Consider the following 21837-nt stretch of genomic DNA (forward strand, 5'->3'; position numbering starts at 1 on the left):
AAAGCTGCTCCACATGAGGAGATGATTAACCAACTGGGAAAAGAAGCAAGATTGAGTCATTTTTCGGCCTACCTGTCTTGTTCACTCACATTCTTTTTTGTATGTTTAGCCTCCTTATGGTTAATTTAGAATTCGGAAGCATTATTTCTCATAAACCTTAACATACTAGCCAATATAAGTGAAACTACATATTTGAAATATTTCGCAGATACAAAAATAAATATATAAGCTTCTAAGTAACATGAGCTATCTCTGTATGGGGTGAAGGGAAAGATTTTCATATTTCAAAAAGTATTTTTCAGAAATCTGTAATGACCGCTATTAATTTTGAAAAAAAGGATTAGATTAATTTAAGAAAGAGAAATTAGAGAATCTTCTATCAACTAAAATAAATTTATGGCATTAGCTGTAGCATAAGTCATCACATACAACATAAATCTATAGACTCAATAGAACTAATCTACACCAAAAAAAGTATGCATATTTTCTGAGGAAAAGAAAATCTTAAAAATATATTTTCAACAAAATTTATCACTGGAGATATCCCAATATATGTTTTTCATCAGACACAAACATGATGACTTGAGGAAATATTTACCACGATTAAATAATTACATACAACTTTCCTATAATCAACAGGATGGCAAAGGATTTCAGCGTTTTGTTTTGTTTTGTTTTCCTGGAAGGGACAGTTCTTTATTGAAAGTAGGTGATGCATTTGCCTGTCACCTCATTTTCTTTTTCTGATTGAGAGCTTCTTCATGGCATTTTTCATCTCCGCATTTCTCAGAGTATAGATTAAAGGATTCAACATAGGGGTGAAAACAGTGCAAAACACAGTCAAGAATTTATCAGTGGGCAAGGTGGAAAGAGGTTTCACATACAGAAAAATACAAGGGACAAAGAAGAGGACCACCACAGTAATGTGGGAGCCACACATGGATAAGGCTTTGTGCCTCCCTTCCTGATTAAGGTTCTTCAGGGACTGCATAATGACTCCATAGGAGATGAGTAACAGCATAAAAATGACCACACATATTGCCCCATCATCGGCAATCACAGTGAGACTAATGACATAGGTATTAGTGCAGGCAAGTTTTAATAAGAGATACATGTCACAACAGAAATGGTCAATGACATTGGGACCAGAGAAGGGAAGATGGTAAACAAAGAGAAGGTGAGCTATAGCATGCACAAAACCTCCAACCCAGGTCACCAGCAGCAGTAGAATATGCACCTGTTGGTTCATGATCATCATATAATGCAGGGGTCTACAGATAGCCAAGTATCAATCGTAGGCCGCGACCACCAGAAATAAAATATCAGAACCACCAAATAAGTGTTCTGCAAAAAGCTGGGTCAGGCAACCTTGAAAAGAAATGGTTTTCTTCTCATAGAGTAAGTCTATAATCTTATTTGGGGTAACTGTAGTAAATAAACAGCATCCATTAATGATAAGTAATTAAGAAAGGAGCGCATAAGGGAATCCAGTGTTGGGCTGACCATAACAGTCACGCCAAAAATTAGGTTGCCCACCATTGTCACAATGTACATGAGCAAGAACACAACAAAAAATATTTTCTGACCCTGGAGACTGTGAGTGAACCCCAAGAGGACAAATTCAGTCACATTGTTCCATTGTTCCATATGTTCTTCTGTGTGTCCTTATTTCAGAGTTCAGGACAAATTTACCTGTAAATATAATGGCAACTAGTCACTTTATGAAATCTCCAGATAATTTATTTATTCATTCAACAAATAGGACTTATTTGTTATGACTTATTATGTTTCAACACTGTACAATATGTTAGGAATATAAGGCTGATTAAAATATGGTCCATAACTTCAATAATCTTATCAAATAATGAAAGACAAACAAGTAATTAGAAACTTAGGGGAAAAGAGAAGATTATGAAATAATTAGGTTACCACACTAAATTGTCACATCTGGTAGAAAATAAAATTCTGTATATATAATTAATACTATTTATATTATTTTTATAAAATAAAATCTAAATAGAATAAGTTTTAATATAAAATAAAGGAAGATTTACTTAATATTCACCCTCATGTTAATAAATGAGATTTATTTTTCTGCATTCTACGAATGGCAGAACCTTTTTAACTAATAACTGAAATCCACAATGGTCATATTTCATAATTTTAAAAATTGTTGCTGACAAGGTACTGTTGAACAACAAAGAAATAAGCATAAAATTATGAACAATACTATTATAAAAAAATGTGAGCATGAATAAAACATGGAAAGATACAATTTTTGTTGTAAATGATTTACTTTTTTGCTAGTGATGTGTGTGCAGGAGTGAAAAAGATGAGAGAAGAGATTCCAAGGGAAAAATGAAAAAGAAGACGGCACACACACACACACACACACACACACAGGCACACACACAAACTATATCATAAATATTTTCAATATTAACCAACCCTGATTTCTCTTAAAATAATCCTAGTAATGATATCCAGTTACACTTGAAATCCCTAGTGACATTTGCTTCAATATCTGACATGATAATTCTGCTGGACCTCTTCTTTACAATGCATGAATTTTCTATTTCTATGACCAAAATCTCTGTGTGTGCACTACATGCCATCACTTTATCACTCTTAAAATAGTTCTCCTGTAATTGTCTCCTCCATTTCCTGCAGTCATTATTTTCCTCTCTATTTTTCTATCTCCATTGTTTAAAATATTAATCCATCTACTCCACATCTATTTCAAGCACACAACCCAATTCTGTGCTCTTCTTTATAAAAACACCTTCTATTTGGTAAGTCTACTGAACAATTTCAGTCCTCTTCTTACCCAACCTATCACTCCTGTGAATTGAAGTAAAAACCTGCTTTCGTAAGTATCATCTAAGGTCTTTGAAAGTCACTCATTCGAGGTTTAAAGATTTACATTATACTTTAATTATTAACAGATTACAGAGCACTTCTGTTGATCCTATATGAGATTTGCAAATCTCTGTCCATTAAAATAACTCCCACATACTTACCCTTTAAACTAGTTTCTAAAAATATTGATGTTACAGGAGGTAAATATACTCTATATATGTACAGTATGAAAATATCCAAAAGGATATTACAAAATTAAGTCAATCCCCATATTTTTTATAGACCACAAAGTTTCTCTAACATGTCTGATTATCAAAATAACTCTGGAGAACTTTTAGAGGACTACAATTTTCCAAATCACACTACCAATGTACTCTTGCATAATATAAACCCTAGTGAAGACTCTTAGGTGTAAAAACACTTCCTGAGTTTCCTGCATAATGAAACAGTCACTCAGTCCAAGTTCTGGATTGTTCTTCCTTCTCCCATGTCTTAAAAGATAACAGCCTCATACACTGATGCAATCTCTGTGAACACAGACAGTAAGATAGTACATGTACCATCACCTGAACTAAAAATGTTTCTCTGTGGCCAAACTTTCCATGCTTCAGGAAGTCTGTCTCAACCTTTCATAAAATTGTTACCTTTTAAATTACTGGGACTTCTAACACAAATATCAAAAATGTCCTCTAGGAATAAAGAAATTCATAGAATGCAACGCGACTGAAAACACTTCCTATCAAAATCTCTGGGACACAGCGAAATCAGTGTTCAAAGGTCGATTTATTTCAATAAATGCATACATACATAAAGAAGAAAGAGCCAAAATCAGAGAACTGTCCCGACAACCTGAACAAATATAAAGTGAGCAACAAAAGAATCCATCAGGCACCAGAAGAAAACAAATAATGTAAATTAGAGCTGAACTAAATGAATTAGAGAACAGAAAAACAATTGAAAGAATTAACAAAGCCAAAAGCTGGTTCTTTGAAAAAAGTAACAAAATTGATAAACCCTTGGCCAGACTGACTAAAGAAATACAGGAAAGGAAACAAAAAACCCAAATAAGAAAAGAGATGGGCCATATCACAACAGACCCAAAAGAAATTAAAAGAATCATATCGGATTACAACAAAAAATTGTACTCTAACAAATTTGAAAACCTAAAAGAAATGGATGAATTCCTAGAAACACACTACCTACCTAAACTAACACAATCAGAAGTAGAACAACTAAAGAGACCCATAATGAAAGCAGAGATTGAAAAGGTAATCAAAAAACTCCCAACAAAAAAAAGCCCTGGCCCGGACGGCTTCACTGCAGAGTTCTACCAAACTTTCAGAGAAGAGTTAACACCACTACTACTAAAGGTGTTTCAAAGCAGAGAAAAGGACGGAATACTCCCTAGCTCATGCTATGAAGCCACCATATCCCTGATACCAAAACCAGCTAAAGACAGCACAAAAAAAGAAAATTACAGACCTATATCCCTCATGAACATAGATGCAAAAATCCTCAACAAAATTCTAGCCAATACAACTCAACAACATATCAAAAAAATAATCCACCACGGCCAAGTGGGATTTATACCAAGTATTGAAGGTTGGTTCAACATTAGAAAAATAATTAATGTAATCCACCATATAAATAAAACAAAAGACAAAAACCACATGATCTCATCAATTGATGCAGAAAAGGCATTTGACAAAGTCCAGCACCCATTCATGATAAAAACCCTCAGCAAAATAGGAACAGAAGGAAAATTCCTCAACATAATAAAGGGCATTTATACAAAGTCAACAGACAACATCATCCTAAATAGTGGGACCATGAAAGCATTTGCCTTGAGAATAGGAACCAGACAAAGATGCCCTTTATCACCACTCTTATTCAACACTGTGTTGGAGGTCCTAGACAGAGCAGTTAGGCTGGATAAAGAAATAAAAGGCATCCAAACTGGGAAGGAAGAAGTAAAATTATCTCTATTTGCAGACGACATGATCTTAGACACAGAAAACCCTACGGAAATCTCCAGAAAACTACTGAAACCAATAGAAGAGTTCAGCAGAGTATTAGGTAACAAGATAAACATAAAAAAATCAGTTGGATTCCTCTACATCAACAAAAAGAACATCAAAGAGGAAATCACCAAATCAATACCATTCACAGTAGCCTCTAAGAAGGTAAAACACTTAGGAATAAGTCTTACCAAAGATGTAGAAGACCCAAACAAAGAAAACTTCAAGGTACTACTGCAAGAAACCAAAAGGGACCTACATAAGTGGGAAAACAAACCTTGCTCATGGATAGGAAGACTTAGCATAGTAAAAATGTCTATTCTACAAAAAGCCATCGATACATTTAATGCAATTCCAATCCAAATGCCAATGACATTTTTTAATGTGATGGAGAAACAAATCACCACCTTCATATGGAAGGGAAAGAAGCCTCGGATAAGTAAAGCATTTCCGAAAAAGAAGAACAAAGTGGGAGGCCTCACTCTACCTGATTTTAGAACTTATTATACTGCCACAGTAGTCAAAACAGCCTGGTATTGGTACAACAACAGGCACATAGACCAATGGAACACAATTGAGAATCCAGATATAAATCCATCCACATAGGAGCAGCTGATATTTGACAAAGGCCCAGTGTCAGTTAATTGTTGAAAAGATAGCCTTTTTAACAAATGGTGATGGCATAAATGGATATCCATCTGCAAAAAAATGAAACAGGACCCATACCTCACACCACGCAGAAAAACTCCAAATGGACCAAAGACCTAAACATGAAGTCTAAAACGATAAAGATCATGGAAGAAAAAATAGGGACAACATTAGGGCCCCTAATAAAAGACATAAACAGAATACAAAACACTACTAAAAATGCCGAAGAGAAGCCAGATCACTGGGAGCATCTAAAAATCAAACACCTACATTCATCTAAAGACTTCAATAAAAGAGTAAAAAGACCACCTACAGACTGGGAAAAAATTTTCAACTATGACACCTCCAACCAGTGCCTGATCTCTAAAATCTACATGATTCTGCTAAAACTCAACCACAAAAAGACAAACAACCCAATTAAAAATTGGGCAAAGAATATGAACAGGCACTTCACTAAAGAAGACATTCAGGTGGCTAACAGATACATGAGGAAGATTTCTCAATTATTAGCCATTACAGAAATGCAAATCAAAACTACAATGAGATTCCATCTCACTCAAAAAAGTCTGGCATTAATCCAAAAAACACAAAAGGATAAATGTTGCAGAGGCTGTGAAGAGATTGGAACACTTCTACACTGCTGGTGGAAATGTAAAACGGTACAACCACTTTGGAAATCCATCTGTCACTTTCTTAAAAAGCTAGAAATAGGACTATCATACGATCCAGAAATCCCACTCCTCAGAATATACCCTAGAGAAATAAGAGCCTTTACACGAACAGATATATGCACACCCATGTTTATTGCAGCACTGTCTACAATAGCAAAAAGATGGAAGCAACCAAGGTGCCCGACAGTGGACAAATGGATAAATAAATTATGGTATATTCACACAACAGAATACTAATCAACAATAAAGAACAGTGAGGAATCTGTGAAACATTTCATAACATGGAGAAACCTGGAAGACATTACACTGAATGAAATTAGTCAGTTGCAAGAGGACAATATTGTATAAGACCACTATTATAAGATGTTGAGCAATGGTTTAAACTGAGAAGAACACATTCTTTTGTGATCATGAGAGTGAGGAGGGAGGGAGGATGGGAGAGGGATATTTACTAATTAGTTGATAAGAACTATTTTAGATGAAGGGAAGGACAACACTTAATACAAAGGAGGTCAGCACAACTGGACTAAACGAAAAGCAAAGAAGTTTCCTGAATAAACTGAATGCTTCGAAGGTCAGTGAAGCAGGGGCAGAGGTTTGGGGACCATGATTTCAGGGGACATCTAAGTCAATTGGCATAATAAAATCTATTAAGAAAACATTCTGCATCCCACTTTGAAGTATGGCGTCTGGGGTCTTAAATGTTAGCAAGCGGCCATCTAAAATGCATCAGTGAGTCTCAACCTACCTGGACCAAAGGAGAATGAAGAACAGCAAGCACACAAGGTAATTACAACCTCAATAGACAGAAAGGGCTGCATGAACTAGGGACTACATGTTCTTGAGACCAGAAGAATTAGATGGTGCCGGGCCACAACAGATGACTGCCCTGACAGGGAACACAACAGAGAACCCCTGAGGGATTCAGTGGGATGCAGACTCCAAATTCTTATAAAAAGACCAGACTTAATGGTCTGACTGAGACTAGAAGGGCCCCAGTGGTCATGGTCCCCAAACCTTCTGTAGGCCCAGGACAGGAACCATTCCCAAAGCCAACCCATCAGACATGGATTGAACTGGACAATGGTTTGGAGAGAGATGCTGATGAGGAGCGAGCTACTTGCATCAGTTGGACACTTGAGACTAGGTTGACACCTCCTGTCTTTAAGGGAGATGGGACAGTAGAGGGGGTTAGAAGCTGGCAAAATGGTCACGAAAAGAGAGACTGGAAGGAGAGAGCGGGCTGTCTCATTAGGCAGAGAGTAATTGGAAGTATGTAGTAAGGTGTGCATAAGTTTATATGTGAGAGACTGACTTGATTTGTAATCTTTCACTTAAAGCACAATAAAAATTATTTAAAAAAAAGGTCCTCCAAAAGAATTCCGAATCTTCATTATAAACAAAGAGATTCAAAAACCCCAATCCTGGCATAATTTGTTCTAAAAAATCAAATGTTACTTAAGTTGTATGAGGTTAAAAAAATAAAAAGTAAATTTTGTGAAAGAGAAAACTGTGAATAGTTTAGGGAAATATTTTGCATTTTGTGGTTTAGAAGTGAAGTAGCCCTTACAACATTTTGATGCTCAATCTGTTATACTGGCCTGACTTCTTACAACATAGTTAAACTTTGGTATGCGTGAAGGATGGAGAATAATTTCATTTTAATATTTCATTACGTTTTGGCTCCAGCATTTCAATTCCTAAAACTACCAGTCAGTCATGTAAATACTCACACAGGTAAGCACTCTCTGGGGTAATGTAAGAACCTTTGGACATTTTATTTCCATTTGAAGTACAAAAAATATTGTTGAGTCATTTAATTGATGCATCTCAAAGGGTGACACTTCCATCATTAAATTCATTGGAACCTTAATCATAATTCGGAGAGTAGAGTCTGCATCTCCAGAGATGCTACAAGAATAATCACCCATGTAAAAATAGGATTTACAGACCCAGGTCTTCAGGGGAAAAAAATCCCAAAAGTATAACCTGATTGGGGAGAATTTAAATGTGTAGAAATTCTCTTTTTTTAAATCATGACCTCCAAAATAGGCAAACCTTTCGAATGTGTAATTTTAAGTTATACCTATCAGATGACATCTGAACTCGCTCCCAATGGACCAAGAATACTGATTTCAGAACAAATCATTGAAAGTTTAATTCAAATACATATAAAGCAGGGTTCTCACCTGTTACGGATTGAATTGTGTCCCTCACAAACATAAGTTGAAGTTCAAACCCCTGTACTTATGAATGTGACTCTGTTTGTAAATAGATTCTATGAAGATGTTATCAGTTAGATTAATATGAGATTTCATTGGAGTAGGGTGGGTCACACTGGTGATCTTATAAGAGAGAAGATACACACAGAGAAAGAGAGAGAGATGAAGGGTGCCATGTGATGCTGCAGTAGAAACTCAGGAATTCTGGAGGTATTAGGAGCTAGGAGAGGAGTAGAACAGATCTGCATCAAAGCCTCAGAAAGAATCAACACAGTTGATACCCTGATGCTGAACCTCTGCTCCAGAAGTGAGACTAACTTTCTGTTGTTTAAAGCCACCTATTTTGCAGAATTTTCTTATCGCAACCCGAGGAAACTAATATTTCACACTAGCAGTAAGAGTCTTGAGTTTTTCATGAAAAGAGTTTTCAGACAGACAAACTGGTAAAATCTGTATTGAACATGAAAATAAAGGAAGAATAAAAAAAATTAAAGGAGTAGCTTGAAAATCTAGGAATTCTAAGTCTTATCACACAGCCCTTTCTGAGGAAAACACTACCAACTGTTTCTTTTTACAAAAAGCTTCAAGGAACTCTGTTCCTGTGGGAGGAGGAAATTCTATCACTTGGAAATAGTCATAAAGAGAATGAAAATTTGTAGGAATTGCAGAGTTCTGGTGGCCTTCTTTATATTTTCTGCTCCCACCACCTTAGTGTTATACCTTATATTTCCAGGGAACTCAATAGTCCCAGGTTTAAAAAAAATTAAATTTCCCAGCATTCTTTGAAAATTAATGTGACCTTTATAAGATACAAGTTAAAGTCATTAAGTGAGACATACAGGAAGTGAGATGATTCAATTGGAAGCCAAACTCCGTTTTACCTTCCTCTTCGATGTTTCTCTAGATCTCAGATAAAATGTTCAGAGCTCCAACAGCCATCCTGTGACCACAATCATACCACAAGAATGGAAGTCAAGAGATTAGAAGTTGAGAGTCCTACTCTGTTCCTTTTCAAGATGCTTAAGCAATTAAGAGCCCTTGGCAGTTCCATGCACATTTGAGGATTGATTTTTCCATTTTTGTAAAGAAAGCTGTTGGAATTTTGGGGGGGAGGAATTTTCTTGAATTTATAAATTGCTTTACGTAGTATTGACATCTTGACAATACTGAGTCTTCCAATCCGTGAGCCTGAAATGTTCTTCCATTTATTTAAGTCATCTTTAATCAATTTTAGTACCCTTTGCACCATTCTCTACACAAGTCTTTCTAAGATTATTCCTAGGGATTATATTCTTTTAGATGATATGGTAAAAGGGAGTTTTTTTTTTTCTTTGTTTCCTCTTTAGTATGTTCATTGTTGATTTAGAAAAACTCAAATTACATGCATGAGCACAAGAAAATTTTTCCCAGAGATAATCTTAAAGTTTTAAATCTTAAAACAAAACTATCCCCTGAAGTCTTCCATGAACTAAAAAATAGATTATTTTAATTAGTAAATTACCTCTGCTCTGAGCATTCTACTCTTTTGAAGAATTATCTTTGTGAGATTAAATTTAGAAATGGTAACTCAAAACATTGTATAGGAAACTTAGGCAGCAGTTAGTTTAAGATAATGATGGTAGAATAATGTGGTAAGGTAACTAGCAAAATGGTAGCACAATTTGAATAATGTAACCAATGTCACTGAAATGTACATGTAGAAATTATTAAAATGATGTATCTTTGGCTCAGCATACTTTCCCCAAAATAAAGAAATTAAAAAATAATAATAACATGGAAATCAAGAGTTAATAATTACTGAGTAGAAGAATTCGGTGTCCATAAGCTTTTGGGACTCAATTCAGTCAACTTACTCTGTATTTCTTTCATAAACAGAAAATCAAAACTCTACCTTGTTAAGGTCACAGTTCTTTTAGATCTTTGTTACTATCAGCCCGCAAACCACCTTAATTACGCTTCGAAATGTATGCTGAAGGATTCTGTGGCATATCCCAGTTCTCCTTCAGGCAGCTCAGTCTTGACAGAAATGAAAATTGTTACATACATCGATGGTTCCCCACTGCCTAATTTTCCTGTGTAATCAATGCCTATTGTCAAAAATCACATAAGTGTTCTATTTACAAGTCAAAACACGTACCTCAATTTTTAAAAAACATTTCATACAATTTGCTTCCCAATACCCATTAAAGTGTACTTAAATTAACAATTACTATATTTCATTCCAAAGCAATTTTTAGAAATAAATATTTCTAGACTGGAATATAATTATAGATATAAATTTCATTTTGGAATTCATTTTAAGGAAACGATTAAAAATTCACTGTAACTTATACTGCAAGAAGAATTCTATACAATTATCTCAACATTAAATCTGATTATAAAACTCAGTGCAAAATTCCTATAATAATTCTAAAATAAGAAGTTATACTTTGTAGAATAAAATGCTGGGTAGTGATTATCGGAGTCTAAAGCTTTATAAAAACAAAAAAATTATAGTAAACCAATGAAGACAAAAGGTGATGGTATGGCAATAGAGAAAAGAAAGGAAATGTGGGACTATTTTATTTATGACAAAGTCCTCATGGAACATTCACCAAAATAGAAAACATTCTAGCACAAAACAAGCTGCGATACATTTCAGAGGACTTATATCATACGGAAATATGTATGAGAATATTAACATGCAGCTACAAAATTTGAATAAACAAGTAACTATACACTCCCCAATCATTTACAAATTAAACGACACAGTTCTTAATAAGTTATGGATCAAAGAAAAAATCACAATGAAAATTAGAATATATTGTGTACAGTAATATAGTAAAAAAACTAAAATTCATTGGATGCAGCTTAGATAGTGCTTAGAGAGAAATATATATCTTTAATTGTCAATATTAGAAAATAGGAAAGATTATTAAAAAATGAACTAGCTTCTATCTCAAGAACTTAGAAAGGAAAGAGTAAAATTAACCCAGAGAATATTGTAGAATTGAAACAGTTAATATAAAAGAAAAATCATTAACATAGAAATTAATCTTAAAAGTAGAGAAAATATATAAAACTAGGAGTTGCTTTTTGACAAGACTAATAAAATGAATGTGTCTAGCAAAATGGATTTAAAAAAATAAGAGGAAAACAAACTGAGATTTGCTAGAGAAAAAAGTGCCATCACGGCACATTCTGTATATTCTAAAAGGATATTATAAATGAATACATGCCAATATTTTTGTCAACTGACAAGAAGTGGAGGAAAACTTTGAAAAATACAACTTTCTGAACACAAATATACAAAATCAAAAAACATAATAACATGATGCCTGTTAAATTAAATGACATTTTACTATCTCCTCCCCCTCCAAAAAAATCAATTCGCATATAGCTTTATCAATGAATTCTACTCACCATTTCAGCAAAAGATACTTTTGGGACAAAAGGAAATTAAAATACTTTCAAACTCATTTCGTGTAACAGCATAACTCTTAAGCAAAGATGAAAAAAGGAGTTACGAGGTTTTGTAAAAATTCATCAACATAGCCACAAAATTTCTCAAGTATTATTTAGCAATTCAAATACAGCCATATATTTAAAAAATCTAATATGACGAAGTAGGTTTTATTTTAAGAATAAAAGCTGGGCTAATGTTTGAAATAAATTGATGTAATTCAACTGACTACAGTAAGCACCGTAGCCTTTTGCTTGCCACTCTTTTGAAGAGTAGTGTCTATTTTGGTTATCTTGCATTCCCTCCCATTATATGTTGTGTGTGTGAAAGAGAGAACATGACTCCAGTTCATATATCTTTAAATACAGAAAAACAATAATTTAGGAGCTGTACGAAATGAACTATATCCAAGGAGCCTCATCCATACCTGATATGGATTTAGAAATTGAAGTCCTGAACTTCAAGCTGATGCCATGGTGAGATAAGATGTTGATGAAGAGGATGAATGTGCCTGCTTGTGTGAGTATGTGTGTTATTGTGACCATAGGTAAATCAGTAAAAATTGTATTTCTAAAGGTGGACACAATATCTTCTATCTTATGCTTTTCTTCATGTTATATTAACGCTGCCCAAAGATATGGAGTCAATTTCTTCACCCTTATCAATCTGGACAATTGTATGGTTGCCTTGATCTCTAGAATATGACAGAACATTGAGCCATTTGGGGGGATAGCCCTTACCTAGCATGGCAGCTTCTGCCTTCTCCCTCTGAGAGGCATGAGTAGCCATTTTAGGATTCTAACAAGCTTGCTGGAGAAACCTTATCTACATAGGTCTGCATGGACTACAAAACAAATGTAATTAATACTCTGTTACACTGTTGCACAATTAGACAAATAGTTGAACAAAATTGAACACAGAGTCTAGAAATAGAACCACACATACATGTTCATGTATTTTCAACAAAGTTTCATTAAATTCAATAGAGAAGAGAAAGACTTTCAAGGAATGCGTATTCAAACAACTGGATATCCGTATTAAAAAAAGAATCATGTGAATCCAGCCTACATTACATCCTAGACAGATGAACCATGCCATCTCTCTGCAGCAAAGACACAAAAAACTAAATAAAACAGATACAAATATCAATCCTGGAACTTTAACCATCAAATGAAGGGATAAGGAATCAGGTCAAATACTGAATGAAAGAAGATATTGACAGAAAACAGAGAACTAGGAAAGACATAAAGTGGAGGTCCCCTGTCAACTAATATGGAACAGTGCTGCCACCTTGAAGCATAGCCAACAATGACCCCAGGCAGGGAAGACAGGAAGGAACTTCATGGAGCTCACAACAGGATACAGAATACTTTATAACCAGAAAAACAAGCTTTTTCACACCTCACCCTTCTGCCCCATATGCTACTTCCTACCATTTATCTGGACACCCTCCCAGCTGCCAAGGCCATAGCATCCCTGATACTCAGGCACACCTCCACCACAGACTCCCATTGCACATGTCTTCCCACCAATTGACAAACAGCTGAATGGTGGTAAGTAAGCCTGGACCACACCACGTTTGAATCCCCCACCCATCTGGTGAGAAGCTGTGAATGCTCCCACAACTCTGGACCAGTATTGGAAGGCAAATAGCATGCACCCAGGCCACCTTCACCCACCTCACCAAATCAGTGTAGAAAGATGTGGCCTTCCCCTGACTGTTGCTGCTCTGCCCACCAGACAAGGTGGTGAGAGCTATCGTTTTCACAACAAGCAAGCAGCAAGCACGTCCAGCCTATCCATCATGACATCAAAACAAAAGAGAAAAACAGGATGAAACAAACAAATATACAATCAATAAATAAAGAAAAAAAGACCCTAATGTCTCAGACACAGCAGGAAAAGAGGGCTTCAGCAAGTGACCAAAATAAAGAATCAGATGAAGTTCTGGTAGAGGAAAAAGCAGTGGAACTACCTGATAATTCAAAATAGTAATATTTAGAGCTCTCCAAGGCATTAGGAAAGAGATACAGAAAAAAACACAAGGAAAAAAATACACAAAATCATCAAAAAAAAAAAAAAAAAGAACAAAAGAAAACAAAGCCTAAAAAAGGGAAAACACAGACAAAAATATGGAAGAATTCAGGCAAATAATACAAGAATAAAACAATCACACTAAATAAACAATCAGAAATCGTGAGAAAAGGCAACTAGAAATCAGAAAGATAATAAAATTTCAGAAATAGACAACTTAATAGAGGGCTTAAGAAGCAAATTTGAAACAATGGAAGACAGAATCAGTGATATTGAAGACAAATATATGGATACCACTTTGAGGAAAAATTAGAGAAGACAAAGAAGAAAAATTAAGAATTATGTGGGACACAATCAAGAGGAAAAATTTGCACATTATTGGAGTTCCAGAACAGGGGGAGAATGTGGAAAACACAGAGAAGATTGTTGAAGATGTGCTGACAGAAAACTTCCAAAATAGCATGATAGAAGAAAAAGTGATGATCCAGTAAGCTCAAAGAAGCCTATATAGGATGGACTCCAAAAGAAGTTACTGTGATATATCATTACTACACTTGCCAAAACCAAAGATAAGGAAAGAATCCTGAAAGCAGCTCTAGAAAAAAACAAAAAGTCCCTTACAAAGGGAAAAAATAAGATTAAACTATGATTACTTGGCAAAAGTAATGCAGGCAAGAAATTGATGGGACGACATATATATATATATAATTGACAGCCAAGAATAATATATCCAACAAAACTCTCCAATAAAATAGGAAAATTAGTACTTATCCAGATAAAAAGAAATTCGTGGAATTCTAAAAAAAAAAAACCAAACTTACAAGAAACATTAAAGGGAGACTTTTTGTTAGAGAACCAACATTAAACAACAACCGGAGTCTAGGACATAGGTAAGCATCAGCCAGATACCAACCTAGGTAAGAACTCTCAATACTAAAATAAAGCTAAAGACTCAGAAAGTAAAACAGAAACGTCAGTCAATAAATGATGACAATGTCAAAACAATAAAAAGGAGAATAAATGGGTAGGTATAGAACTTTCAGATGGAGAGGAACTCAAAGCAATATCAGGTAATAAACAACTGATTCAGACTAAGGAAGATAAGGGTAAAATTCAAGGAAACCACAAAGAAACTTAATAAACCTAACCAGCCAAATAAAAAAAACAAAAAAATAATAAAGAGTAAACACAAAATCTACCGTAACGAAAGAAGAAAAGAAAATCCACAAACAAAAGGAACTTGGCATGGGAAAGTAAGAGGCACAAAGAAAACGTCAGCACCACAGAAGAAAAGCACAGTATGACAGCAATAAATTCACACCCATGTGTCAATAATTACACTGAATGTAAATAGCTTAAAAGCACACATAAAGAGACAGAGAGTGGCAGAATGAATTAAAAAAAAAAAAAGATTCATCAATATGCTGCCCACAAGAGACATATCACTGACAAAAACACATAATATACTGAAAATTAAAAACAGAAAAAATATATCAAGCAAACAGTAACCAAAAAAGAGTAGAACTGGCAATATTACTCTCAGGTAAAATTTAAGGCAAAATTGAACAGAAAGACAAGGGAGGACATTATACAATGATTAAAATGACAATCAAATATCATCTATACACTCAATGACTGGGTTCCAAAATACATAAAACCAACTCTAAGACCATAAAAAAAAAAAAAAAAAAGAGCATGGAGAAGAGAAATACTCCGTTCCACAATAATAGTGGAAGACTTCAACACACCACTATATAAAAGACAGAACATCTAGAAAGAAACACAGCAAAAATACAGAAGATCTAAAGGCCATGATCACCCAACTTGACCTCGGAGACATATATAGAACACTCCACCAAACAGCAGCAAAGTGGATATTTTTTACAACACACATGAAACATTCTTCAGAATAGACCACATTTTAGGCCAAAAAATGCCCTCAATAAAATCCAAAATATTAAAATAATACAAAACATTCTGTCTAATCACAACACCATAGAAGTAGAAATCAACAAAAAGAAGAGCAAGGGAAAAAATTAAATACATGAAACCTGAATAACATCTTGCTTGAAAAGCACTGACTAATAGAAGAAATCAAAGAGGAAATCAAAAAATTCCTAGCATTAAATGAGAATGTAAAGATATCATATCAAAGCCTTTGAGACACAGCAAAGGCAGTGTTCAGAGGTCAATTTATAGCAATAAATGCAAACATCAAAATAGAAGAACACACCAAAATAAAAATGATAGCTCTATGAGAATAACAAAAAGAGGCCACAGTCAACAGAAGAAAGGAAGTAACAAAGATTAGAGCAGAAATAAATGAAATATCTGGAAAAAAAAAAAAAAAACAGAAAGAATCAACAAGACCAAAACTTTGTTGTTTGAAACAATCAAAAAATTCAGTAAACAACTGGACAAACTAACAAAAGAAAAATAGGAGAGGAAACAAATAACCCAAACAAGATGAGAAGAGAGGCATTACAACAAACCTTGCTAAAATAAAGATCATAACAGAACACTACGAAAAATAGTACTCCAACGAATTCGAGAAACTAGAGGAAAGAGATAAATTTCTAGAAACACACTACCTACCTAAATGAACAAAAACTGAGATAGAAAATCTGAAAAATACATAACAAGAAAAGAGATTGAATGGGGTTCAAAACAAAACAAAACAAAAACTCCCAACAATTAAAAGCCCTGGCCTGGACGGCTTCACTGAAGAATTCTACCAAATATTCGAGAAGAACTCACACCAGTGCTATTCAAACTATTTCAGAGCAAAGAAATGAAGGAAATCTCCCAAAATTCATTCTATAAAGCCAGTAAAACCCTGGTACCAAAGCCAGGAAAACACACAAATATAAAAAATAAAACATAAAAGCAAAAATGCTCAGCAAAATTCTAGCCAATAAAATTCAGCATCGTATTAAAAAAGTAACACAACACTACCAAGTGGGATTCATACTATGTATACAAGGATGGTTCGACATTAGAAAATCAATCAACATAATCCATCATACAAAAAGAACGAAAGAAAAAAATCTCATGATAATGCCAATTGACAATTGATAATGCCCAACACTTATTCCTGATAAAAAAAAAAAGCCCTCAGTAAAATAGGAATAGTAGAGAAATTTGAGGAACATCTATATCAAACCAGAAGCCAGCATCATTCTCAATGGATACAGGCTGAAAGCATTCCCCCTGAGAACACAAACAAGACATGGAGGCCCTTATCATCACTCCTATTTAACCTTGTGCTGGAAGTCCTAGCTAAAGCAATAAGGCAAGAAAAAGAAATAATGGCACCCAAATTGAAAAGGAATTGGTAAAATGATTCCTGTTCACAGATGATATGATCCTACACACAGACAACACCAAATATTCTTTAAGGAAACTACTGGAATAAGAAAACCTAAACAATATTCTTTAAGGATACACGCATACCTAGTTAAACTATTTTTAACTATGATTTAAAAGTTAGGATTGGGGTTACTTCTGAGGAGGGGTGAAGAAATGGCATCAGAGGAGTGCAATCGGGTAGTTTCAACGACGTCAATAGTATTCTAGGTAAGAGGCTATGAGATTTATAAATAATTGCATGTTGCCAGATATACACGAAAAAGTACAAACTAAAATCTAAAAATAAGAAAAGCTCTAAAATCTTTTAGTTAGAAAAGTAAACTCTTGTTAAGCACAGATAATGTTCCATATTACACTGGGAAAATTCTTTCTGCTTTCTGGTTTTGGGATGTTCCTGGATGGACTGTAGACTGAGAAAAATTTATTTTTTTTACATAAAATTGAAAAACAAAATTTTGTTTTTACCAAAACAAATGATTTCTAAGTCTCTATGTAAAAATGTATTTTAGTTTAATACAACTTTTAGGGAACATGCTGCTTATGGAAAATAACACATTTCTTTCCATATCTTCAATTTCATGGAGATAAAATCAGAAGCTCTATCTAATATTTTAAGAATCACAAAAAATGCACATAATAACTAATGAGGAAAACATAAATGTTTATAACCTAGATTAATGTTATTTTCAAATACAAAGTGAAAGAGTAGTATCTGTCCTCTAATCAAGAACTAGATTGAGTTTTCTTCATCAATGACATCCCATCTACAAAATTGCTCACTGATGGGGTCTCAAACCAAACACAATTTCATGTCCCACTAAAATAGGCAGAATTATAAATATGTAGACATTCCCCAGAGGAACAGAAGTAATCTTAAACACAAAATGCACAGTGGAGCTAAAAAAAGCTGTTGTGCTCATACAATAATGAACAGTAAAATCTTAAAACCACACCCTTGGTCTCAAAAATTTGTTCTAAGAACTGGGTAAATCGTTTTCTCATTAATTTGAATGATAGAAAAATTTTTAAAGTAACTTGTTTTTTTCTATCTTTAAAAGGAAATAATTTTTTTTCTAAGCCCTGTTTCAGTATATTCTGAGAAAAATAAAATGACAATGCTAGCTTAGTTTTATTTTTAATTATAACAGGAAAAATACTTATGGATTTTATCCAACCTCCAGAATGTCTCTATTACTTTCATTCTAATGTAAAAGATAATTTATTCTACATTTTGGATGTCTTTGCATCAATAAAGGGAAGTATTCCTAGAGAATCCATTGAATTGACTTAATTGTTCATTGTGATAGTTTATTGCCTATTTCTTGTTTTAGAATTAGCAATGATATTTTCAGTGTGGACACAAATTCTTATTCTACACGTGGTTAACTTTCCACTCCAGGTTTTTTCCATAGCATTTTTCATCTCAGAGTTTCTCAAAGTGTATATCAAAGGATTCAACATGGGAGTAATAATTGTATAAACCACAGTCATAGATTTGTCAACGGGAAAGTTGGAAACAGGTCTAACATACATGAAAATACAGGGAACAAAGAAGAGGACAACCACTGTGATGTGGGAGCTGCAGGTAGACAGGGCTTTGTGCCTTCCCTCCTGACTGTGAGTCTTCAGGGACTTTAGGATGGCCCCATAGGAGATTAGTAGAAGGATAAAAATTACCATACAGATGGCTCCATCATTGGCAACAACAGTGAGCACTATAAAATAGGTTTCAGAGCAAGCAAGTTCCAATAATGGGTACAGGTCACACATGAAGTGATCAATGACATTGGGGCCACAGAAGGGGAGTCTGTGCACAAAGAGAAGTTGGATCACAGAGTGCAAAAATCCTCCAACCCAGGCCGCCACTAGCAACAAAATGCAAACCTGTCGATTCATGATGATTAAGTAATGCAGTGGCTTACAGATGGCCACATAGCGATCATAGGCCATTGCCACCGGAAGAAAGATCTCAGAGCCACCAAATAAGTGCATTATAAAGAGCTGGCCCATGCAAGCTGGGAAGGAAATAGTCTTTTTATCACAGAGTAAGTCTAGAATCATTTTGGGCGAAATGGCGGTGGAATAAACAGCATCCATGAGTGACAGATAGGCAAGGAAGAAGTACATGGGGGAGCCCAGGGAGGGGCTGACAACAACGGTCAAGACAACGAGCAGGTTGCCCACCATTGTCACAATGTAAATGAACAAAAACATAACAATTAACACTTTTTGGCCAACAGGATCCTGCGTGAGCCCCAGGAGGACAAATTCTGTTACACTGTTACTGTATCCCATTTACTCTTCTATAAGACCTAATTCAGAGATGAGAGCTCAGAAGACCAAGACCTGTAATGAAATCATGAACACCACTGTGAATATGTCCATTAGGTCATGGAGCTCTTCTTCACTATTAATCTTGTTCAGTGGCTTATTCGTAAAAAACATTTAGAAATATCTACTGAGTTTCTCTTTCAAAGATCCCAGTATGTCTTCCCTTAACAATTCTACTTCCTCTCAGATGACTGGATTGGGCCTATGAATAAGAGCTTCTACCTCTAAATCTTAGTGGACCTTCTATAGAGAAGATAAGTCAGAGGTCCAACAGTCTTTCATTCATTTAATACTCCTTTTATAAAACATGACAGTTCTTGGCACAGACGTCAGCAATGACAAAGAGGGAAAGGATTTCTGCTTTCAAGAAACATTCTCTAGTGGCGAAGATAAACTGTAAACAAATGAACTGACATAGAATCAGTACTTAGAGTTGGTAATATTTGTGGTGAGTCCCTTTACAATATGATCTACATACCACCAAAAATAACCCCTCTTCAGGAATATCTCACGAAATATTATGATATTCCACTATTAGAAATTTGGTACTTCCTGCCTCAAATGTTTTTCTGTCTTTATGACTCTCTCATTCAATTTGAAGAGGCTGAACTTTGAAATGTATCAGATAACTACAAAATTTTTTAGTACATTCTTACCTGCAGCAATTATTTGGACATAGATTGTCTCTTTTTAAAGGTCTGTAATGCCTTCCATTTTCTCTTTGCTTATCCCACAACTCCTAACATACTTCTATACTCTATTGAAATACAGTCAGTACTTTGAGTTGGTAGTATTAGTATTTGTGGTGAGTACCCTTACAATATGATCTATATTTTCAGCAAACATTTTTGAACCGAAGTTAACTGACACATAGCAATTAACAACTAGTACATTAGCAGCCAGCATTTTTCAAATCCATGGCAGGTGAGCTGGGTAGCCATGGGGGAGAAAATAGAGGCTGTAAAGAGAGGTAGAGGACAACGGAAGAGGGCTTTATATACAATACTTCTTAAGCACTGAGAGTGATCAGAATCAGAACTTCAATCTCCACATTCCGAAAAGCAACATACATAAAGGAAAAATCCAAACTCAGTGTAAGAAGGTATGAGTTTTAGTTATTTTCTACATTTAGTCTCAAATCTGTCTCAATTTACTCGTTGAAAAATAAAGATTCAAACTAGATGATCTTAGAATCCTTTCTAGTCCAACTGTCTGTGATACTATCAGTGAAACCCCATCTTATTTTATTCTGCTGGATGTTTCTATTTATATATTTGTAACTAAACAACAATCTCCAAGCTCATCAATGTTACTTTAAAAAATGCTAGCCAGTGTTGGAATTTGACCATTCAAGTGACCAAATAATGGTTAGCTTTCTCACTCAGTGTGCACCTGTTTAAGGCCCAGGACACCCTTGGAAAGAGCGCACAGCACAGTGGTGAATAATGCGTACTCTGGGGCAACACTGTCTGTGTTTGAATTCCACCTTCACCACTTACTGTCTCTGTGACCTTGTGCAAATTCATAAACCTCTTTGTGCCTCAGTTTCATAATTTGTAAAATAGGGAAACCAGTCATACATATCTCTGAAATTTGTGTGTGTGTGTTTTTACATGTAAAGTGCCTAGAGTGCTGCTGGATCCTGATAAAGAATCAATAAACAATAGCTTTTTATTATTGTTCTTGAATGTTTTTATGTGGACATTTGATCAGAACAAATCATCTGGATCTTTGTCACATTAGGAATAAGTGTATTACTTATAAAAAGATGTTATATATCTATAACTCAGAGACACACATTTTTGGACACTGAATAAAACTGTACTTTATAAGAATTATCTATTTTGTTGAATATGTATCATAATATCTACCTGTCACGGTATGTATATTGATAAAAGTTAAGCAGAAAAAAAGGAAAAACTTGCACCCACGCATCAGATGGAGACCTAAACAGTAGAAAATGAAAGAAAAGAAGAATTAAATCAAGAAGCAGAGAAGTTGTACTTAAGGAATTAATATACACAGGTAATGGGGATGTTAATGTGTTAAGTGAGGATAGCTTTCTTAAGAAATCTCCAGAAAGACTTCTTGTACTGAAAGAGTGCTGGAAGGTCAACCTCTGAGACCCTGAACTTAGGAGGCTTCTTGGGAAACCATTACAAATAAACACAGAGCCCATCCTAGAAAATAAAGAATAAACGATGAAAGGAAAGGAAGGGGAGTAGGGAGACGAGAGTAAAAAA

At 34.8% G+C, this 21837-nt stretch overlaps 1 protein-coding gene across 1 annotated transcript; it reads right to left on the reverse strand.

Moving 5' to 3' along the window:
• Positions 1–15577: 15577 nt before the first annotated feature.
• On the reverse strand, positions 15578–21074 carry LOC135229528 (olfactory receptor 4A5-like). Its single transcript, XM_064279042.1, has one exon. It carries the CDS (start codon positions 19556–19558, stop codon positions 18572–18574), a length of 987 nt encoding a protein of 328 aa, XP_064135112.1. The 5' UTR covers positions 19559–21074; the 3' UTR covers positions 15578–18571.
• Positions 21075–21837: the final 763 nt, after the last annotated feature.

The sequence above is a fragment of the Loxodonta africana genome, unplaced genomic scaffold (assembly GCF_030014295.1).
Source record: "Loxodonta africana isolate mLoxAfr1 unplaced genomic scaffold, mLoxAfr1.hap2 scaffold_34, whole genome shotgun sequence".
Taxonomy (NCBI): Eukaryota; Metazoa; Chordata; class Mammalia; order Proboscidea; family Elephantidae; genus Loxodonta; species Loxodonta africana.

Excerpts from the sequence above, each read along its gene's own strand:
- LOC135229528 (XM_064279042.1), bottom strand. The coding sequence starts at position 19,558 with ATGGGATACAGTAACAGTGTAACAGAATTTGTCCTCCTGGGGCTCACG.